The sequence below is a fragment of the Talpa occidentalis genome, unplaced genomic scaffold (assembly GCF_014898055.3).
Source record: "Talpa occidentalis isolate TD23 unplaced genomic scaffold, MPIMG_talOcc4v2.1 talOcc4.12, whole genome shotgun sequence".
NCBI lineage: Eukaryota > Metazoa > Chordata > Mammalia > Eulipotyphla > Talpidae > Talpa > Talpa occidentalis.
Window position 1 is genome coordinate 101,354,430 of NW_023601212.1, and position 15,552 is coordinate 101,369,981.

General features: G+C 63.3%; 2 protein-coding genes across 3 annotated transcripts in view; both read left to right on the top strand.

Annotated features, from left to right (window-relative positions):
- CORO7 (coronin 7) overlaps window positions 1-7,432 on the top strand; it is a 48,760-nt gene extending 41,328 nt beyond the window's left edge. The window contains exons 11-28 of the mRNA XM_037507685.1: window positions 140-197; window positions 278-423; window positions 504-596; window positions 679-810; window positions 1,276-1,402; window positions 1,643-1,818; window positions 2,233-2,341; window positions 2,424-2,510; window positions 2,593-2,735; window positions 2,809-2,913; window positions 2,994-3,079; window positions 3,778-3,919; window positions 4,024-4,113; window positions 5,355-5,471; window positions 5,725-5,860; window positions 6,235-6,326; window positions 6,762-6,848; window positions 6,940-7,432. Of these exons, the coding sequence (XP_037363582.1) occupies window positions 140-197; window positions 278-423; window positions 504-596; window positions 679-810; window positions 1,276-1,402; window positions 1,643-1,818; window positions 2,233-2,341; window positions 2,424-2,510; window positions 2,593-2,735; window positions 2,809-2,913; window positions 2,994-3,079; window positions 3,778-3,919; window positions 4,024-4,113; window positions 5,355-5,471; window positions 5,725-5,860; window positions 6,235-6,326; window positions 6,762-6,848; window positions 6,940-6,945 (1,932 nt within the window). The 3' untranslated portion in view covers window positions 6,946-7,432. The remainder of the gene's footprint in view (window positions 1-139; window positions 198-277; window positions 424-503; window positions 597-678; window positions 811-1,275; window positions 1,403-1,642; window positions 1,819-2,232; window positions 2,342-2,423; window positions 2,511-2,592; window positions 2,736-2,808; window positions 2,914-2,993; window positions 3,080-3,777; window positions 3,920-4,023; window positions 4,114-5,354; window positions 5,472-5,724; window positions 5,861-6,234; window positions 6,327-6,761; window positions 6,849-6,939) is intronic.
- Window positions 7,433-8,722: 1,290 nt separating this feature from the next.
- On the top strand, window positions 8,723-15,331 carry PAM16 (presequence translocase associated motor 16). Of its 2 annotated transcripts, XM_037507695.2 has the most exons (6): window positions 9,155-9,640; window positions 10,541-10,606; window positions 13,337-13,421; window positions 14,066-14,202; window positions 14,559-14,624; window positions 15,019-15,228. In XM_037507695.2, the coding sequence occupies exons 3-6, from the start codon at window positions 13,364-13,366 to the stop codon at window positions 15,097-15,099; spliced, it is 342 nt and encodes a 113-aa protein (XP_037363592.1). In that variant the 5' UTR covers window positions 9,155-9,640; window positions 10,541-10,606; window positions 13,337-13,363; the 3' UTR covers window positions 15,100-15,228. The 2 variants fall into 2 exon arrangements, with proteins under 2 accessions (XP_037363591.1, XP_037363592.1); XM_037507694.2 differs by lacking the exons at window positions 9,155-9,640; window positions 10,541-10,606 and adding an exon at window positions 8,723-8,826 and having other exon boundaries at window positions 15,019-15,331.
- Window positions 15,332-15,552: the final 221 nt, after the last annotated feature.

Consider the following 15,552-nt stretch of genomic DNA (forward strand, 5'->3'; position numbering starts at 1 on the left):
CAGGTGAGGGGCGGTCGTCCCTGGGCCCAGATCAGTGCCCAGCGCCTTCCGGCCACCTTCTGTGGCTCAGGTCCCCAGGAGGACGGGACTGACGCCTGCCCCAGGCCCAGGGCGCGCCCTCAGCTGAGCCTCCTTTCAGGGCGAGAGTCAGCTCTCCTGCTATGAGGTGCTCCCGCTGCAGCCGGCCCTGAGCCCAGGTAAGCCCTCCCCCACCCCGCACCCCACCCCACCCCCACCCCCACCCCGCCCTGAGTATCGCCCTTGGTGTCCCTGACAGTGACTCAGTGCCTCGTGGAGAGCCCGCTTCGGGGGGCGGCCCTGGTCCCCCGGCGGGCGCTGGCCGTGCTGGGCTGCGAGGTGCTGCGCATCCTGCAGCTAAGCGACTCGGCCATCGTGCCCGTCAGCTTCCACGTGCCACGCAAGGTGAGGTGCTGGTGGGGCTGGGGGCACTGGCAGGGCCCGGGAGCCTGGGCCTCCCTGGCCACCTGTGTTTCTGCCTCCAGGCTGTGGAGTTCCACGAAGACCTGTTCCCAGACACTGCCGGCTGTGTGCCGGCCTCTGACCCGCACACCTGGTGGGCGGGCAGCAACCAGCAGGTAGGACCCAGGGCGCTGCCCACCCTTGGGACCTGCCCAGGACCCTGCAGCCCAACTGCACGCTGACCCGCCTCGCCCACAGGTGCGGAAGGTCAGCCTCAACCCGGCCTGCCAGCCTCACCCCAGCTACACGTCACACCTGGTGCCCCCCGCGGAGCTCCCCCTCGCTGAGGCCCAGCCTGCAGAGACCCCAGTGGACGACACAGACCCAAGCGTGAGTGCCAGGTTGCCCACCAGCCCCGCCAGCCCTGCCTGCGGGGCCGAGTCCAGGCTGCCGTGGGCCTCTGTCTTTGCTGACCATGGGGCCGAACGACACGGAGAAACACCCGAGGCAGAGAAAACTCCACAGCCTTCCCTGAATTGAGCAGACTCAAAAAGCAAGACTTTTGCCAAAAAAAGCTCAGTTTCTAGCTTCTCTTGAGATGCTGGCAGATCGTAACTAGCAGGGCCCCTTCCACAGAGCTGGGTGAGGAGGCTGCCGCCTGCCATCCGCCGCCCAACTCAGCTCGCCCTTGGTGGCCCTGTCAACACTGCCTTTGTGCCCACGCCCCACACCGGGTGCCTGCGGGCAGCCCGGGGCCCACGGCCGGGCGGGCGCCCAGAGTGATCACCCCGGCGGTCGGGCCCTCTCTTCAACCTTGCTGGGGGCCTGCAGCTGACCCAGGCTGCTTCTCCCCAGGAGGGCTTCTCCTCCGCCCCCAGCCTGCTGACCTCGCCCTCCACGCCGTCCAGCCTGGGGCCCTCGCTCTCCTGCACCAGCGGCTTCGGCACCAGCCCCAGCCAGAGGTCACTGCACAGCCTGCTGGGTGAGTGGCAGGCGCCACAGAAGCCTGACCCCTGCCTCCCTCCCCAGCCTTGTGGCCCTGAGGGACGCAGAGAGCCTGCTCCTGGAGCCCTGGGATCCCACCCGGAGGTCTCGAGTCGTTCCTGGACGTCTTTTCGGGGGGTGGTGGACACACTAGCCTCAGAGTCAGCCCGCCCCCCCCACAGCCGGCCCAGGGCAGCCGGCGGGCATCCTCACGTGGCTCCGTGTCTTGCCCCCGCAGGCCCTAGTTCAAAGTTCCGCCACACTCAGGGCACCGTCCTGCACCGAGACAGCCACATCACCAACCTCAAGGGACTCAACCTCACCACGCCCGGCGAGAGCGATGGCTTCTGTGCCAACCGGCTGCGCGTGGCCGTGCCCCTGCTCAGCAGTGGCGGGCAGGTGGCCGTGCTGGAGGTGAGGCCCTGCGCTCGCCCGGGCGCCAGGTACCTGTCCGGCTCCTGATGTCTGAGCACACACCAGGTGCCAAGCACCACCCGACACCCCCTGGCCCTCCCGACTGCCCCATGTGGGGCGCCTTCTTATCCCCATTTACAGACGGGAGCCGTGAGGCCCAGAGAGGCCTGGTGACCTGCCGGGTCACTCAGCTGTGTAAGTGGCAGAGCCTGTGCCCCAGCCTGAGCTCCTTCCACCACTTCACGCTGCCCCTTCACTCTCCCGGCCTCACGGCTGGCATGAGGTGCTGAGCACGGAACTTGCACCACGGGCTGCAGAGGGCAGGGGCCTGGGCACGCTGCTTGCCCTGCGGCCCCTGGGGGGCTGGCTGTGCCACCTCATCCTGATGGGCCTCGCTGGGGGCACCTCCCACAGCTGCAGAAACCCGGCCGCCTACCCGACACGGCGCTGCCCACACTGCAGAACGGGGCGGCCGTGACCGACCTGGCGTGGGATCCCTTCGACCCGCACCGCCTGGCCGTGGGTAAGGAGGCTGGGCCTGGAATGAGGGCGGCGGAGCTCGGGGGCCTTGAGCCCCATCGTGATAAGCTGCCTGCTCTTTGCAGCTGGAGAGGACGCCAGGATCCGACTGTGGCGGGTGCCCCCAGAGGGCCTGGTGGAGGTGCTCACCGAACCCGAGACCGTGCTCACAGGTCAGGTGGGCCCAGTGAGGGGGCTGGGGCCGGGCAGCGGCGCCCAGGGACTTGGCGGCACCCTCACCCCCACCCTCCCCAGGCCACACGGAGAAGATCTACTCTCTGCGCTTTCACCCGCTGGCGGCCGACGTGCTAGCCTCGTCTTCCTACGACCTCACCGTGCGCATCTGGGACCTGCAGGCAGGAGCTGAGCGGCTGAGGCTGGAGGGCCACCGGGACCAGGTAGGCTGCTTTTGGGGGCAGGTGCTCAGCCAACAGGCCAGAGTCCACCTCTGATGTTCCCACCTGCCCCCAGATCTTCAGCCTGGCCTGGAGTCCTGATGGGCAGCAGCTGGCCACTGTCTGCAAGGACGGGCGCCTCCGGGTCTACACGCCCCGCGCGGGCCCCGAGCCCCTGCAGGTGAGCCACACGGCTGGGGGTGGCCTTGGGACCTGGTCAGGAGGCCATGGCTGGGCCTCATGTGCTGTGTGCCCTGACAGGAAGGCCCAGGGCCTGAGGGGGCCCGCGGAGCCCGTGTTGTCTGGGTGTGCGGTGGTCACTGTCTGCTGGTGTCCGGCTTTGACAGGTGAGGACTCAGCAACCACTTCCCCCTGCCCCGGGCTTCCGCGGCCATCGGTGTCGCCTTCCCCAAACACTCAGCCCCTGTTGAGCATGCTGTTCCCCTGCTTCACTTTCTTGATGAGTGCAGGGTGGGTGGGCTGGCGGAGGCGGGGGGTGGTGGATGGAAGCGGAAAGGACATGGGCAGGGAGAATGAGTCAACCAGGGACCCAGAGGGATAAGATAGCCCGGATGCAGGAGCCCCAGCCTGACAGGGAGCAGGTGACGCTCAGAATCAGGACAAGCTCCTGGACCCATCCACGGTACAGGCATTTGGCACTTTGGAGGCTGGATCAGGGAGGCCTCTTATGGAAGGTGTCACCTGGACTGGGTCACACGGGCATTCAGGTCTGGGTGGACAGCCAGCTAGCCACCCATCCTGGTTGGAGCAGAGGGTGAGAAGCAGGATGTGGGGAGAAACGTCCAGGCTGAGTAGGCCACAGCAGCCACAGCACAGGTGCGGGGCCAGGGCGGGGTACACTTAGGAGGAGGTGGCAGGTTGAGTCCAGCGGGTTCTGGACCAGGAAGAGGCCGGGCAGGCCTCCCCTCTTACCCTGAGGGCCTCGGTCCTTCAGGCCATCAAGGCTGGGGTCTTGGTTGGAGCCTTGCTCTGCCCCAGGCCCCACCGGTTCTCAAGGTGTGCCTCTGCCCCCCTCATCTTGCAGCCGAAGTGAGCGCCAGCTGCTCCTCTACTCGGCGGGGGAGCTAGCAAGGGGCCCCTTGGCAGTGCTGGGCCTCGACGTGGCTCCCTCTACCCTGCTACCCAGCTACGACCCTGATACCGGCTTGGTGCTACTTACAGGCAAGGTGGGCTGGAGGTACAGGCTGGGGTGGCAGCAGGTGAGAGGTGGTGGGGAGGAGGCAGCTTTAGCTGGCACCTCACTCTCACCTCCACCCACCGGCCCCACCAGGGTGACACCCGTGTGTTCCTATACGAGCTGCTCCCCGAGACCCCTTTCTTCCTGGAGTGCAACAGCTTCACATCGCCAGAGCCCCACAAGGTGAGCGGGGTGCTCCCTGGTCCCCCTACCTGGGTACAACCACAGAGCTCCTCCGCCCTCTCGTGGCCACATGGGGAAATACAGTGGCCTGCAGGGTCAGCAGGTCAGTGGGGAGGAGGGGGCGCCCACAGCTTGCGGGAGCTGATGGTTAAACTCAGCCATTATTGAAAGTTAAACCCCGGAAGGCTAAATTATGTGAGCTGACTAATTAAATGAAAAACCCAGGGCCTCCCCTGGTGGCGCAGCGGTTGAGCACTGGGCTGCGAAGCTGCCCGCAGACTCTGCAGCGCCGGTTCAATCCCCAGCCACCGGGCGAGGGTCTCACATGGCGCGCAGACCTCTCCTGCCGCCCGCTGCTCCCCTCAGCAGTGTACTTCGGTCCTTCTGCCTGCTTTGCTCCCTGCTCTGGCTCTGGTGAATCCTCTCACCCTCCCGCGCTTCTGACTGTGCCCAGTGCTTGCATAAATAAGTAAATAAATCTTTAAAAAAAAACAGCCAGGGGCCTCCCTTGTGGTGCAGCGGGTTGAGCGCCGCGCTGTGAAGCTGTCTGCAGGCTCTTCAGCGCAGGTTCAATTCCCGGCCTGCCAGGGAGAAACCCACATGGCGTGGCAGACCTCTCCTGTCTCGCCTGCTGCTCCCCTCAGCAGTGTCTTCAGTCCGTCTTCCTGTTCTGCTTCCCACTCTGACTCTGGTGAATTCTCTCACCCTCCCATGCCTCTGACCTGTACCCCATTTCTTGTATAAATAAAAATAAATCTTAAAAGAACAAAAAGCCAGGCCTCCCTGGTGGCGCAGTGAGTTTAGCGCCACGCTGTGAAGCTGTCTGCAGCCTCTTCAGCACCGGTTCAATTCCCCGCCGGCCAGGGAGAACCCCACATGGCGCGCAGACCTCTCCTGCCTTGCCCGCTGCTCCCCTCAGCAGTGTCTTCGCTCCGTCTGCCTGTTCTGCTCCCCGCTCTGGCTCTGGTGAATTCTCTCACCCTCCCGCGCTTCTGACCTGTACCCAGTTCTTGTATAAAATAAATAAGTAAATAAATCTTAAAAAAAAACTATAAAAAAAATTCCAGCCAGAACCAGCCACGGTGGGGGTCGCACACCCGGGCCGCAGGCCAACCTCAGCCAGCGCTCTCACCCGGGCCGGCTGGCCATGTCCAGAGGCGCCAAGTGAGGGCTGCTGGCCCCCAGCCCGTGCCCAGCGGAGAGCTCCGGCTATAGCCCTGGTGCGGACCCTCTTCCCTCAGGGCTTCGTCCTCCTGCCCAAGACGGAGTGTGACGTTGCGGAGGTGGAGTTCGCCCGGTGCCTGCGGCTGCGGCAGACCTCCCTAGAGCCCGTGGCTTTCCGGCTGCCCCGAGTCAGGGTGAGGGCCCCCAGCACCCGCCGCCCGGCTGCCCTCCCCAGCTGTCTGGGAGGCTTTGGGACCTGCCTGGCCCAGCCCCCACACTGACCTACTTGTTGCCTTTGGGGACGCCTGCCCCTGCTTACTCTGCTGAGAGTCTGACACTGGGAAACCCCAGGCTGAGGGAGGGGTGCAGCCCTGTCACACCCTCCTAACTGCTGGCGGTGTGCCCAGTGCCCTGTCCTGCCTCAGCAGCCCCTCCTCCCCTCCGCAGAAAGAGTTCTTCCAGGACGACGTGTTCCCAGACACGGCGGTGAGCTGGGAGCCCGTGCTCAGTGCCCAGGCCTGGCTGGGGGGGGCTAACGGGCAGCCCCGACTTCTCAGCCTGCAGCCCACCGGCATGACCCCAGGTGTGACGAGGGGCTGACTAGGAGCGGGCGGGTGAGACAGGGCTGGGGAAAGGGCTGAGGCCCAAGTTTTGTGCTTTCCCTGCCGGCAGGCAGAGACCTGGCTCTCTGGGCTCCAGGGGCTGCATCTCCAGGCTCAGCCTCTGAGCCCCTGGAGGGAGGGCCCGAGGTCTGCGTTTCCACACACACCTGCGCACGAGCATGCCAGGACACACACCTGCCCTGCACACACGCCCACACACAGCCTGTGCCCCCGACGGCCTAGGAACAGGGTTGAGAAGATGTTAATGCCACTCTGGGGTCTCTGAGGGGCTGGTACTGCAGGGCGGGCTTCCTCTGAGAGGGGAATCTCTGATGCCTGCCCTTGCCCGACCCAGTGAGCCAGGCCCCCCGTGAGGCCCCTGCCCGGCGGACCCCCTCCTCGGCAGTCTACCTGGAAGAGAAGTCAGACCAGCAAAAGAAGGAGGAGGTAGGCGTGGGGGAAGCTGGCTGTGGGGGTCGGGTCTTGGCTGCTCCAGGGACCTCCTTGCAGTTCCTGGGCCGACCCAGACTGGGACTGGAGCAGCGTCCCCCCCTCAGCTGGACAGCTCACGGGGGATACCTTCCAGAGCCCTGGAGCTGATCACTGCCGCCAGGGCAGGGGTTCTGGAAGCGGGGCAAGTGCAGAGGGGGCCCATGCTGGCCAGGCCGGAGGCTCCTGACCCATAGCAGAGGGGACCTTGGTGCACATGGTGGGGTGAGGTGACACACACAGCTTCTGTGTGCATGGCGGTCTGTCCTGGTGTCGTCTGCAAGGACATGCCCACGTCAGGCTCTTCGCAACTCGATGCGGGGTTTAAACCGAGGGGTGCGGTTCTTGGCCCTCCGACTCTCATTCTCTTCCCACCTCTGCCCCCTCTCCCAGCTGCTGAATGCCATGGTGGCGAAGCTGGGGAACCGGGAGGACCCGCTCCCCCAGGACTCCTTTGAAGGCGTGGACGAGGACGAGTGGGTAAGGAGACCAGGGCCCCGGCATGTGCCCGCTGCTCCCACTCCCTGCTCCCATCCCCTGCCCCCTTGCACTTCTTGGTTTGTCTCCCCAGGACTAGCCTGCTCACCAGCCACCTGCTGCTGCCACCTCCAAGAGCCACCTGGTGCCCCTGCACACCTCACATCTCACCCCGAAATTGGAAGGTGTCCCCTAGCCCCGGCACCATGACTGGAGCCCCAGCTCCCTCGGGGCCACTGCATTCTCCCGTGAATTGTCCGCACCTCTGCCTCGTCTGGGGCCGCTGAGTCTCGGCTGCTTGCTAGCATGTGGAGCCAAGGCCGGAGGGTGCCATGGTGTGGGGGGCCAGTGCAGGTCCCTGGGCAGGCACCGTCTCCCCTCCTTGGACCTGGGCTGGTCCCAGCCTGGGCTGCTTTCACCCAGCACCTTCTGTTATCACCTGCCACCCTGTCTTGCCAGTCACCCCAGTTCTCGTCAAGGGCCTTGGGGGGCTGGCCCCCCACTAAGACAGCCCAGGGAGGTGGAGCCTTTCAAGGACTGGCTGGCAGGTGCCCTGTCTGGAGTTTCGGCAATTAAACATTCCTAAGCTGGCCACTGCTGTGAGGCTGTGGTCTCTGGGCCAGGGTGGGCGGGGTTGCAGGCAAGGACCATTTGGCCCTGGGCTGCTCCTCACCCCAGGCCTCACTTTGTGCCCGGGGTCTTGCCAGCTGCAGCCGCTGGGAGTACTACCCGTGTCCTGGGTAGAAGCCCTGTGGTGAGGAGAGGCAGGGCCTTTCCAGGTGTGCTTAGGGTCTTATGCAGGGATGTCCGGCTGTGTAAGTGACCAAAGGGAGCGTGAGGAGAGCTTGGGGAAGACTGGGGTCCTTAGGAACTGAGCAGCTGACGCTGAAGCTGAGAGCTCTGGCGGGAAGGCCCCTGAGCCAGGAGAGAGCGTGGGACCCCTATTCCCACAGAAGGAAGGAGGGCCTGGGCCCCTGGGAGGAGAGCAGGGCAGTCACCCAGAGCATGTCAGGCCCCTGCTGCCAGGCGCTGACATCCGGGAGGGGAGGCAGGACAGGGCCTGACCCCCAGGGCTCCACCTTCTGTGGGAGGGGACATATCACGCAGGCTGGAAGAGAGGAAGAATTCCATGGGGAATTAAGAACCAAGGTTTCCCTCAGACAGGAGAGGCCACCTGCTGAAGGTCCAGGGGGGCAAGGCCAGCGTTGCCAGGAGCTGGGAGGGGGTGGGCGGCCACTACTAGTGGCTATGGGTTCCGTGGGCTGATGGAGCTGTTCTGGAACTAGATCGTGGTGATGGTTGACAACTCTGTACCAAAAAGCACCGAATGTTGCACTTTCAGAGGGTGACTTGCATGGTGTGTAAATTACATCCCAGTAAGACGGTTATTTAAATAAGCAGAGAGCCTGGTGGGTCACGGAGAGCCTCTGGAGAAGGTGACACATGAACGAAGACCTGAGGGAGGAAGGGCCAGCCCCCGGGCTCTGAGGCGCTTCCCAGGCAGGAGGGACCTGGAATGAAAACTATTTTGAGGTTTCCTGATTTTTTAAATATTTATGAAACCTTGGCGTCCTAATCTTGTTATGCTCGTGGCAGTTGTAGGTTCACTGCATATCTCGTGGTGCCAAACATTCGGGCAACATCAAGAGAACAACCCACGTTCCGCAGGAGGACGAGCACGTGGGCCGAGAGGGCCGGCGACCGCCCCGCCCCCGTGTCCTCTGAGCCCACGGCAGGCCCCGCCCACGGCAACGTCACTGTGCTCCTCCTCCGGATGGCCGGGCCCCGCCCCGCGGCTATACGTCATTGTGTCCCGCCCCCAGGCGGAGACGGTGCGCATGCCCGGTGCTGCGTCGCGCACGCGCTCTCCGCTGCCTCCCTTGCCCTCTGACCCGCCGGCCGCCCTTGAACCGGGGCCGCGGGGCTAGGAAGCGGGGCTAGGAAGCGGGACCCGCGCCCCGCAGGCAGAGCGGCCGCCATGGTGAGGCCCCCCTTTGGGCGCCGCCCGGGGAGGGGAGCCCGTTTCGGGGCCGGGGCGGGCCGGGGCGGGGGCGACGAGTCCGCGGGCTGCGGGCACCGCGAGTCCGCCGCGTGCCCAGCGGGAAGCGGGTGCGGGGCGTCGCTCCGGGGGTGCCGAGGCGGGCGGCCTTGGGGGCGAAGCGGCGCCTGGCTGGGAGGCAGGTGGGCCTGCCGCCCGGGAGACGCCCAACGGCAGCGGTCGCCGTGCGCGCCGGCCGCCGCGAGCCCCCGCTCTGCGCCCGAGCTCCTCGCCGCCGCGCCCGGTGCCGTCCCGGGGCTCTGACGAAACGGGCTCTGACGTGAACCAGACCCCGCGACACCGAAAACAGCGTTGCGGGGCCAGTGGCACCCAGAGCCATCCACAAACCGGGGCCCCCCAGGCCGCCTCAGGTCACCCGGGGACCCTTTGTAAACGCAGGGTCCTGAGCGCGAAACACACCCCCAGCCCCTGAAGTTCCCGGCGATTCTGGTTCAGCCTGTTGGTGATACCAGCTTCCGAGTGCCAGCCCCTGCTGAGGCTTCAGGCAGATGCTCGTTCAAGTCTAACAAGAGGGTTCTGCTCTTGCCCCCGTTTTATAGATAAGGAACCCGCAGCTCAGTTGGACTTCTCCAGGGTCCATCCTCCAGCAAGTGTGGCGATGGAGCCCAGCTCCTGCTGAGCTGCGAGGCCGCACGTTCACCATCACGGTGTCCTTCCTTCCTTGTAACGTCACTGTCCTTATCAAGGACATCAGCCCTCGCCTGAACCAGGTCCTTCACTTGTGCGCTGAGCCGCAGTTGAGTAAAAGCTGGAGGACTTTGTGTAATAAGACAGCGTGACAGCAGGCGGGAAGGAGAAGAGTGCCGGGGAAGGTGTAAACAGGATTTGGGAAGTTTCAGGGGTTGGGGTGGTTGGGATGGGTGGGGCTAAGTTTGAAGGATTGTGGGTGTTGACTGCCAGTCTGAGTCAACTCCCAGGTTGATTGGTACGGAGTTTTTTTTGGAGGGAGGGGTGATAAGACTATTCTGGAGCCAGTGATGGTTGCATTGCTTTCCAAACATGTTACAAAGGGCTGGATTGTGCGGTTGACTAGAGCAGTGTGGTGTGGTGTGTGAATTCATTAATGTAGAGAAACAGGAAAGGTGATCTGGAAGTAGACCGTATGGAGGGAGGGGAGAGGAGAGGAGGAAAAACCAGGCCGAGCTGAGGAGTGGACTACACTTGCTGGCAGCAGTAGCAACTGTGTGTGTGTGGGGGGGGGGTTTGTGAGGGGAGGATCAGAGCCCTTCAGAGGGCATGGGAGACATTTGTCCCTTGTCTGGGACACAGGCTGAGCGTCCCACTCAGATTCACACCAGGAACCCGCCTTGCTGGCCACAGGACGGTGCTGGCTGTAGTCATGGGCTCCCTCCTGCCCAGCTCTGATGCCAGCAGCTGTGTGCAGGGTCTCTGTGAACAGAGCACCCTCCTTTCTGGGAGCGTGCTTGAGAGCTGGGTGAATGTCAGTGAGCGTCCTGCCCCACCAGCCCCCAAACTTGGAATTGCCTTAAAGGGAATGTGGGTATTCGTGCTCACCTGACACCCGTCTTGGTGCATGTGCGTAGTCCACTCCTCAGCTCGGCCTGGTTTTTCCTCCTCTCCCTTCCCTCCATACGGTCTACTTCCAGATCACCTTTCCTGTTTCTCTACATTTCAGCCACATTCCTGCGTGCTTGCCACCCCCACCTGCCTGTGAGCCTTTGCCCTGACTACAGGCCTCCAGGTGAGCGAGCACATGTGCCATCCACTGTGGCCCCTGGGCTTGGCGTCCTGGGGCCCTGACCTCTGTTCTCTGAGTCTTGGCCAGAGTCCGAGTGGTGTCAGCTGCTCGCACTTGCCTAGGGTTTTCAGGCCTGTTGGTGACTTAGGGGGGTCTTGGGCTTTCTAGGAGCCACCTCAGCCAGCGGCTTTCTCCATCGCCAGTGGTAGCTGCAGCTGGCAGAGCTCAGCGCCTCCGTGAATACTTAGTTCTGAGCATGGCTGACCCGCAGTGGGCATCTGGGTGCTGAATGGGGGCGCGGGGGAGGCTTGGCTGCACACCCTGATCTCCAGACCACAGCACCAGCTGGTCCTAGAGGAGAGGCAGCTGTTGAGATCCCCCCGGTCCGCTGTCTGTCTACTTCTTTGTGCTTTGCCTCCTAAGGGCCTTATAACTCTCCTGGGAGGACAGCATCATGTCCCCCCATTTTACAGACAGGAAAACCGAGGTTCAGAGAGGTTGAGCAGTTTGCCTAGAGCCACGCAGCTAGAAGCAGGGCTGTCAGCCAGACTCCAGAGTGCGGCCCTCTCCGCTGAGGCCTCAGCATGCGAACAGGGAGCGGCTGTGTTGGGAGACACTCTTTTAGTCCCAGTTGGAGCCTGGAGTGCTGGATCTGAGCCAAGGAACAGGCCATCTGCTGAGTCCCCAGGCTCTGCCCAGTCCCGTGCAAACAGGTGCTCATTCAACCCCGGGGACAGCAAGAGTTGGCCGCGTCTTGCAGTGAGGGAGGTCCAGGACTGCGGTCCTACGCTGGGACCCCAAAGTGTCCCACACCACGCTGCCTCCCCAGGAGATGCTGCTCCCTCAGCCTCCCGGGTTGGCCGGGGATCTTGTGGGCCAGCCCACCTCCCCCAGCGTGGAGCAGTGGATACACGCGCCTTGGGGCCGCCACACCACATGGCTTTGAAGTCTGAGGGGGTGACTGGGGGTTTGTCCCAGTTCTTAACGTTCATTACAGTCACGATGCTTGACGTCGGGGACAGGTGCAGAGAAAGGCGGCATTCGGGGTTGTGTGAACCTCATGGAGTGGCTGCACCCCTGGGGGGCGGAGCCGACACACCAGCCGTGGCCAGCTGCGGGGCCCTCCTCTGACCAACTGTATTTAGCACCGCTGCACCCTGGGCAGAAAAGTGAACTTGCTAGAGCAAGGGGGTGGCCTCTGCTAGGGGGTGTGGCTGCAGTGGGGAGGGGAACCATCTCGCAGACCTGGGGACCTGTGGGGCCACCTGCTGGCGCGTCAGCACAGGCACCAACAGGGCCCTGGTTTCTCTGGCTGTGGAAGCCGGGGCAGCCTGGCGGGCTCAGCCCACTCTCCCCTGGGTCACAGGAGCGTCTTCACGGAGCTTGGCTTCCTGGTGTGAAACGCAGCGCTTGTGAAATCTTCACCTGCTTGTGAAAGCGAAGCCCACTTCCTTTTATTAGTTCCCACTAATGGCCCAAGTCACACCCTGCCTTAGGAGGCCAAACTAGGCCACTTCTGGCTCTGGGTTCCCTGGAAGCCGAGGCCAGCGGGTGGGGCTGTGGTCAGGTTGCCTGCCGACCCTGAGCTCCCGCAGGACGGCTTTGGGTTTCCCGCATCGCTGGTGAGCCCGCTGTGTGTCCTCGGGCGGTGCCTCGGTGTCCCGGGGGCTGTTGGGCACAATCAGGGCTCAGGCGATCTTGTGGGCCGCTAGGAGCGCCGGCTGCAGAAACGCGGAGAAGGGAGCCCCGCAGAGGGGCCATGCCGGCAGCGCTGACCTGTGGGAGCTTCTGCAAGGGTCCTCGGACCCCACCTTTGTGTTGTTTTTTTTAAAGATTTATTTATTTATGCATACAAGAGCTGGGGTGCAGGCCAGAGATGTGGGGGGTGAGAGGATCCACCAGAGACAGTGGGGAGCAGAACAGGCGGATCTACTGAAACACTGCTGAGGGGAGCAGCGGGGAGACAGGAGAGGTCTGCTGCGCCCTGTGGGTAGCTCCCTGCCCGGGGATCAAACTCGTGCTGCAGAGGCGGCGGACAGCTTCATCGTGTGGTGCTGAACCCCTTGCGCCACCCGGGAGGCCCCGGACCCTACCTTTGTACCACAGGCGGCCCGCACAGTGCTCTGTGCACTAGCTCATCTCTGCCTGGATGAGTCCCCTGGGTCCGTGGGTGCTCCCTCTGAAACGTGCTCCTGTCTGCGGCTCCCCCAGCACCTCTGCCAAATGCCGAGTGAGGGAGGGGCTGGGGGGATGCTGGCCGGTCTCCCCTCCCCCCAGGGTGTGTTTAAGTGCCCACCCGGCGGACTTTTCACTCCTTGTCTAACTGGAACAGATTTGAAAGCCTGGGGGGGAGTTGGGGAGAACCCCCAGTGTGAAAACTGCTAGAAATGAGGTTGGCCAGCCCCCTCAGGAGCCTGGGCGGTGGGTCTGAGGTCTGCTCTGGTCTAGGGCCAGAAGTTTTCTCTGAAGCCAGCAGCCTCTGTGCGCTACAGCCACTCTGCCTTGGCTCCTGGCCACCTCTGGTGATCCATCAGGTCACCCCCAGCCTGTGTCCACAAGTACCTGGAGCACCCAGAACTTTTCTTCAGGGTATTTGCAGGAAGTGGCCTGTGACTGCTGACCCATTTCCTACCTTGGATCTCCAGAAGTCTTGCCACTCGCAGCCACTTCCGGGCACCCTGCTCTGGGGCCGGAGAAGGCAGCCTGTAAACAGGTGCCTGCTTTTGCCCACAGGCCAAGTACCTGGCCCAGATCATCGTGATGGGGGTACAGGTGGTGGGCAGAGCCTTTGCCCGGGCCCTTCAGCAGGAGTTTGCAGGTAAGCCCAGATGTTTCTGCTGTGGGCCCTCTGTGGGCTGTGCTGCTGGCATTTCCTGGGAGCAACATTGGACTTGGGCTCTTTCATGAAAGGGAGATCTGGGCGAGGTGAGCATCCAGGTAGGAGTGGCATACTGGCCTGTGTGACACCTGCCTCTATCAATAAAGTTTTATTGGCACAGTCACACCCTCTGGCTGCTTCCCAGGCAGGGTAACTGTCCTGCAAAGTCCCAAATATCTACCCTGATCCTTTAAGAAAAAGGGTGACTCCTGATTTTTGGGTCATTGAAAAGGATGAACCTGTTTGGGTGGCCCTGGTAGCTGATGGGCAGGAATTTCTGAATAGATCTGAGCTCCCCACTCCCACCAACCTGCTGCCTCACGCTGGTCTCCACAGTAGCACAGTAGCCTGAAGCTCCCCAGCTCTCTGTGTGCCCGGCATGAGGGGAGGGACAGGATCATTGCTTGGTGTCAGTTGGGGACTAGACACCACATTCAGCAACCAGACCCTGCCCTGTCCCCCAGTGGATCAAGTCTGTCCACCCCACCTCCCAAAAACACAACCATCCTTGGAGAAGTGATGCCCCTGTCCCTGTTTGTCTCTCCCACGGCACCTGGCTGGGACTCACTCGTGTGTCCACACAGCGAGCCGGGCGGCAGCTGATGCCCGAGGACGTGCGGGACACCAGTCTGCAGCTGCCTCCAACCTCTCCGGCCTCAGCCTCCAGGAGGCCCAGCAGATTCTCAATGTCTCCAGGCTGAGCCCCGAGGAGATCCAGAAGGTGAGGCTGCCACGCTGCTCCAAGAGAGGCTTGGCCTGGTCACCAGAGATGTGGGGGCAGCGTGGAGGGGGCCTGGGCGCAGTCAGACTGGGTTCCTGCTTGTAGGAGCCACTGCCACTCCCTGGTTTTTAGGCCCAGGGTAGGTGTGGGCAGAGAGGAGCAGTGGGGGCAGCAGCCGAGCCCTCCCTCCATGGGCGCCTGTCCACTCCTCTGCCCAGAGTGGTAGCAGCGGCTTCTGGTATCACCAGGTGGGCACCAAGGGCAGAGGGTTGGAGCCTTTTCACTTCCTTCTGTCACCTGGAGGCCCTCCTGTGTGACCCAGAAGCTGCACACCTCTCCTGTCTTCCCTCCTGCAGAACTACGAACACCTATTCAAGGTGAACGACAAGGCCGTGGGCGGCTCCTTCTACCTGCAGTCCAAGGTGTGTGGTCTTTGATTCTGAGCAGAGACCAAGCGGGGGCTATTCCCACTGGGGTCCCTGGTGTATGAGCCTCTCCATGGCACCCCAGCTTCAGGGAGGTCCCTAGACTGCCCTCTGCTGCCTCAGTGCCATGGGGCCCAGCCATCCCGCCTTGGACAGTGGCCCTCCTGGAAACCCCACAGGGGGAACAGGACCCGGCTGGGGGAGTGCTCCAAAGGGCTCTTACCTCCCAGGTATCCCTAGGAAGAGCCACCCTGGCTGTCCCTTGTGTCCCTCAGGCCTGTGCGGTGCTGTCCCGGGACTCAAGGATAGAGCAGGCTGGAGCGAGGCCATCCCGACAGGCAGAAGCAGGGCGGAGGCTGGGTCCCATCTAACTCTGTCCCTGCTCCCCCAGGTGGTCCGAGCCAAGGAGCGCCTAGATGAGGAACTACGGATCCAGGCCCAGGAGAACAGAGAGAAAGACCCCAAAACGTGACCACTGGGCTCCTCCCACCCGCCCCGCCCCCTCTAATTTATAGCTCGGTAATAAATGCTTTTTCCACATTCTTGAGTTTGCACATCCAGATGCCAGCAGGCAGGCTGCTCTTCCTGCCAGCTGCAGGCAGTGCATGCCAGGGGGAGGCAGCAGCCCTTCCCTGAACATGCTCCTGACATCCTTGTCCTGGGGCCTACCCACCCTGGGGTACCACCCAGCCCCCAGTTCAGGGCCCCAAGTTGGATTTGTGTCTAGCATCTAGCCTTCTGGGCCCTGTTCAGGGGTGTGGTCGGAGGCTTCTGTGGAGCCAGGCCGAGCAGCTGGCCTTGGCCCAGCCGCTCACCAACGTCACAGCAGGTGGTGGCAGGACAGGGCCCAACCTGGGACGTGGTCGGAGGCTTCTGACTCGGCCCTGGCTCGCCGGCTCCCCAGCACCAGGGCCTCTGGAGGCCT

Coding starts and splice junctions, on each gene's coding strand:
- PAM16 (XM_037507694.2), top strand. Junction 14,203..14,558: donor GCCCCGAGGAGATCCAGAAG/GTGAGGCTGCCA, acceptor TCCCTCCTGCAG/AACTACGAACACCTATTCAA. Junction 14,625..15,018: donor CCTTCTACCTGCAGTCCAAG/GTGTGTGGTCTT, acceptor CTGCTCCCCCAG/GTGGTCCGAGCCAAGGAGCG.